Here is a 5,533-nt window from a genome sequence, read left to right as displayed (position 1 = left end):
TTTCTTTGCAAGTAAAATAAAATCTCATAAACGATACCAATTCTTGATTTACAAATTCTCCACATGCATCCATACATACATGAGTACATAGAGCGAGTAAAAGGATAGCACACTTGGAACAAACAGCAGCAAGCAAACATGGCGAACTCCGGAACACGTCGACGTACGAATGGACGGTCACATCGACATATGCACAAGCCGAGGAACGGTAGCAGCTGATGATGCAAAGACCGGAGACACTGAACAGGACAAAGGTGTTGGTTCGAGCAACCATAGCGCATTTGCTGGAGGCAGCCTTCTTCTTCGCACATATCTACACTTCAGTCCGGCCGGAGCGACCGGTGACTTAGTTGCTCCTGTAGGACCCAAGCTTGGCGGCGCTGGCCCTCAGCACGTACTGGTGGTAGGCGGCGGCGATGGCGGCGCCGATCAGTGGCCCCACCCAGAAGATCCACTGCACGAACACAAACAGCAGTCAGCACGTGGCAGGCAGATCAGCGGCAGCGGCGCCGCTTCATTGGAAGTTTATGTGATGTACAGGACAGACGAAGCAATCTTTATTGCTTATCTTATAACGATTTGATTCGCTATGGTTAGAAAAACTGAATAAATTTGACATAGTTAAATCATTTGGTCGATGGTGGCATGCATGCAGCAGATTTTAAAACAGGTTGTTATGTTACAAACTTTTACGCAAAAGGGTAGTGTTGGCATAAAAGTGAATGACGATGTCGGTCATTACTTCCAGACACATAAGGGCCTGCGGCAGGGAGATCCGATGTCCCCTATTCTGTTCAACATAGTAGCCGATATGTTGGCGGTGTTGTTAGGGAGAGCCAAGGAAGTTGGCCAAATAGGGGGCTTGGTGCCACACTTAGTGGATGGGGGTATATCCATCCTGCAATACGCTGATGACACTATCATCTTCATGGAGCATGACTTGGTAAAAGCTAGAAATCTGAAGCTGCTGCTTTGTTTGTTTGAGCAGCTAAGTGGGCTCAAAATTAACTTCCACAAAAGTGAGTTGTTCTGCTTTGGGAGAGCCAAAGAGGAACAAGAGGATTACAAGCAGTTGTTCGGATGTGGTTTGGGTGAGCTGCCTTTTACCTACTTAGGAATTCCTATTCATCACCGCAAGCTCACGAATAATGAATGGAAGTGTATTGAGGATCGTTTCGAGAAGAAGCTAAGTTGTTGGAAGGGCAAGCTCATGTCGTATGGAGGCCGTTTAATTCTTATTAATTCGGTGCTCACGAGCATGCCCATGTTCCTTTTGTCCTTCTTTGAAGTCCCAGTTGGAGTTAGGAAACGACTGGACTTCTATCGATCGAGGTTCTTTTGGCAGGGGGAGGAGCCTAAGAGAAAATAGCGGTTAGCGAAGTGGGATATCATTTGTAGACCGAAAGACCAAGGGGGTATGGGGATTGAGAATCTCGAAGTCAAGAACCGGTGCCTTCTTAGTAAGTGGTTGTGGAAGTTATCCTCAGGAACTGACGCCATGTGGGCTCAAATCCTGCGTAACAAGTATCTCCAAACCAAAACTTTGGCTCAGGTGTCGGTTAGACCAACTGATTCACCCTTTTGGAAAGGGCTTATGAAAGTGAAGCTTTCATTTTTTCAGAGGTCAAAGCATTTAGTTGGTAATGGTGCAAGCACGAGATTCTGGGAGGATACTTGGCTTGGAGAGGCTCCCCTAGCAATCCAGTATCCGTCTCTGTATCGTATAGTTCGAAGGCGCGATGCTTTGGTTGCATCGGTCTTCGCCTCGATACCCCTGGATATCCAGTTTAGAAGATCGTTAGTGGGCAATCGTTGGGAAGAGTGGCTGCATCTAGTTAGGAGACTGATGCAGGTACAACTATCTCAACAACCTGATAAATTACGCTGGAATCTCACTAGGTCGGGGGGATTCACGGTTAAATCAATGTATGTTGATGTTATTAATTCCAGCTCGATTCCTACTTCAAAGCATATGTGGGACGTCAGAGTTCCTTTAAAGATCAAGGTGTTTATGTGGTTTCTACATAAACAGGTGATCTTAACAAAGGATAATCTTATTAAGCGTAATTGGACAGGACCTACTAGGTGTAGTTTCTGTGATCAGGGTGAAACCATTAAACATCTTTTCTTTGACTGCCCACTAGCTAGAATTCTTTGGACGACTATTCAAGTCGCTTTCAATATTACCCCACCAAGGTCGGTTAACATGTTGTTTGGGACATGGCTAACTAGGGTAGAGCCCGGGTTAGCAAAACATATTCGCTTGGGGGTTTGCGCTTTTTTGTGGGCGCTTTGGAATTGCAGAAATGACTTCGTCTTTAACAGATCAACAAATATCCATGTTTTGCAGGTTATCTTCCGAGCAACGGCTCTTATCCGTTCCTGGTCGCTACTCACTCCGACGGAGGCCAGGGAGCTTTTGGTTACTGCTGCTATCCGATGGGAGATGGTAGCTCGGGATATATTCAGCCGGTTTGGATGGCGGTCGTGTAACAGGATAGGCAATTAGTTTACCTGTCTATTTTGGAGCCAAACGGCTGTGATGTATAAGTGCTTTGGCTAGCTTGTGTATCTAGCCTTCGGGCTCTGTGTGAGCCTTTTCTTACTTTTCTTGTTGACAACCTTGAGACTTGGAGACTTTGTGGACTATTTTATGCTTAATAAGATGGCCGTATGCATCATGCTGATGCAGAGGCCGGGGAAGCCCCCCTTTTTGAAAAAAAAAAATGTTACACGGAGCATCTTTAAGGTGGGTGTGGTAGGGATTAGGTTATATAACGTCAAAAATAGTGGATGAGTATGTCATGCATAACCTAAGTGAGTACTTCGAATGATCAATGATAGATGAAATTTTGGAGTGTCGACACTGACACCAGCTAGCTGTTTAATTTGGCAAGCCTTATCCTGCCGTTCATTTGCAATATCTTCGAAAGCAACAGTTCGTTTGCAATATTATCCTGATTATGAATTTAAGTAACTAAACATGATAAGTTTTCTATTTGGCATCAACTAATCATGATAGGTTAATCAAATATATCCCGTGTGATTGTCAATTCAGTCTAGAGTTATCAAGTACTAGTCGACCGCGATTTGTGACCAAAGCCAAGTAGTAGCTGATAAATATTTTATGCCATTGCTTAACTGTAGGAAGTCTATTATAGCATATAACTGTATTGGCCATGATAATGTACTGATGTCTCGTACTTGGTCATCCCAGGCCTTGTCAGTGTTGTAGATGACAGCAGCTCCCAAGCTTCTCGCTGGGTTGATGCCGGTGCCGGTGATGGGGATGGTGGCCAGGTGGACCATGAACACGGCGAATCCGATTGGGAGAGGAGCCAGCACCTGAGTAGATCGGTAAGTTCAAAACATTCAGATCAAACCATGAAACACATCAGCTTAACTAGCATGCACGCTGAGCAGTTACATCAAAGAGACTGACGATAGCAAGCATCTTGGTCAATATTATAGCAAATTAAGGACAAAACAAGTTGCTGCTTTTGTAGATGTTACTTTTAGGTGAGCTGTAAGTATTATTCCAAAATTGAGTATACATCTCAACACAAAAGAAAGCAAATAAGAGCATACTTGTTTGAAAATTGTGTAACCAGTTTGGTTCAAAAAAAAAAACAAATTGTGTAACCAGAAAGGGATGGTTCAACAAATCTGAATGACAAAATACGTCCAGGCATGGCATTATCCCTAGACTTCTGCAATTTGTTCATACCCATGGAATATATCTCGTCATTAATCGGTGGCGATCATTTTCAATTTGCCACCTCAGATTTTCTGTAGACGATGCGGCGAGACAGCGGCTAGTGCCTAATCGAGCGAGGGAATCTTCCTATCTGCCTATTGGCACGAGGTGGATCAGACAAGGAGATACATTTGCACATGCAGGTGCTTGATGTGGAGTGATTCGTACAATTTTGGACCATAAATCTTGCATTTTTTTTGGCACAGGTCCACTAAAATGCTTCATTTTGTCAGGATTCATGAACTTGCTTGCCCTACTCCTGCATACGCAATTGCGTGACGGCGAGAGCTCTCTCCCGAAAGTATTTTGCTACTATAGCACTGGTAGCAGAAATTGAGTATATTATCTGATAATGGCTTTTTACCAGCAATTAACTTCAGTAATTTGAGTTTAACTTACTAGATTATTCTTTACAAACTTGTTCTAGAATGTTTTCTCGTTGTCAAGTAAGTTGTTCCAACGCTAAGTCAAAAGAGTTAAGGACACGGTCAACGACTTTCCCAGCACTTTGATCTGCATCCAGTTCTATCATTGGCCATAAACCCATAAGCATCAATTATACACTCTAAAGTGTACTTTTCCTTTTGAAAGACATTGTAAAGTGTACTCTATGGTATAATACGGTATATACTGTACGCTATAGTAGCCATGGGCGATGCAACTAGCGAGTACTCACCGGGATGTGGGAGTCACGGGCGTTGCGCTTGGGGTCGGTGGCGGAGAAGACGGTGTAGACGAGCACGAAGGTGCCGATGATCTCGGCCGCGAGCCCGGTGCCCTTGGAGTAGCCTGCGCTGAGCTCGTTGGCGCCACCGCCGTACCGCACGTAGTAGGAGCTCTGGAAGCCCTTGACAAGCCCGACGCCGCAGATGGCGCCGAGGCACTGCGCAATGATGTAGAGCAGCGCCCGGATGAGCGACACCTTCCTCGCCAGGAACAGCCCGAACGTCACCGCCGGGTTGATGTGTCCACCTATGCATCGTGAACAGAGGACAGTCAGTCTCACACGAATGCATGATGCATGCATATGGAGTTATGTATGCATGCGCGAGAAGAGAACCAGTGGTCGAAGGACGGACCTGAGACGCCGGCGGTGCAGTAGACGAGGACGAAGATCATGCCGCCGAAGGCCCAGGCGATCCCGAGGATGCCGACGCCGCTGCAGGCCGCGTCGGTGGTGTTTACGGTGGGGTCGGACTGGTGCTTGTAGCCGATGACGGTGGCCACGGTGATATAGAGGAAGAGGAGCGTGGCGACGAACTCGGCGATCACCGCGCGGTACAGCGACCACTTGGTCAGCTCCTCGAAGTCCACAATCGGCGCCGGGGGCGGGTCCGAGTAGTCCTTGGTGGAGAACTCGCCCCCCTGGGGTGCCGCCTCAATGTCCTTCGCCATTGCTAGCTCTGTCTAGCTAGTGCCCTGTAGCTTGAATGGTGTTTGCTGCAGTTGTTTCAGTGTGAGGAGAGAGGGGAGGGGCGGCCAGGTATATATGGGGCGCGAGAGGGTGGGTCGTGCCGGGGAGAGGACGAGCTCATCATCGGCTCGAGTTTGGCCTGTTTAGCGGGGAGGCAGATTGATTATTAGCGAGGGATAAGGTTTTCTGCGTAGTTTATGGGAGGTTTTGGGTTATAATTTGCCGCCCACAACCGACTATAGCATCATCGTTAGGTCGTTTTCGGAGCCTAACGAACTGGTGGCTAGTGATCAATCGGAGGGGCTGTTTTCTAAGGTATGTGCAGTGCGCTTACGTTGCTACGTACTGTGCCTGTGCCGCCC

The 5,533-nt window shown here is 46.9% G+C and overlaps 1 protein-coding gene across 1 annotated transcript; it reads right to left on the bottom strand.

Annotated features, from left to right (window-relative positions):
* On the bottom strand, window positions 1-5,222 carry LOC119322435 (probable aquaporin PIP2-2). Its single transcript, XM_037595922.1, has 4 exons — window positions 4,837-5,222; window positions 4,434-4,729; window positions 3,205-3,345; window positions 1-454 (listed from the first exon to the last, which is right to left on the bottom strand). Exons 1-4 carry the CDS (start codon window positions 5,150-5,152, stop codon window positions 347-349), a joined length of 861 nt encoding a protein of 286 aa, XP_037451819.1. The 5' UTR covers window positions 5,153-5,222; the 3' UTR covers window positions 1-346.
* Window positions 5,223-5,533: the final 311 nt, after the last annotated feature.

The sequence above is a fragment of the Triticum dicoccoides genome, chromosome 6B (assembly GCF_002162155.2).
Source record: "Triticum dicoccoides isolate Atlit2015 ecotype Zavitan chromosome 6B, WEW_v2.0, whole genome shotgun sequence".
Lineage (NCBI taxonomy): Eukaryota > Viridiplantae > Streptophyta > Magnoliopsida > Poales > Poaceae > Triticum > Triticum dicoccoides.
Note: the sequence above shows the minus strand (reverse complement) of the source record. Positions and strands in the feature narration are given on the sequence as shown.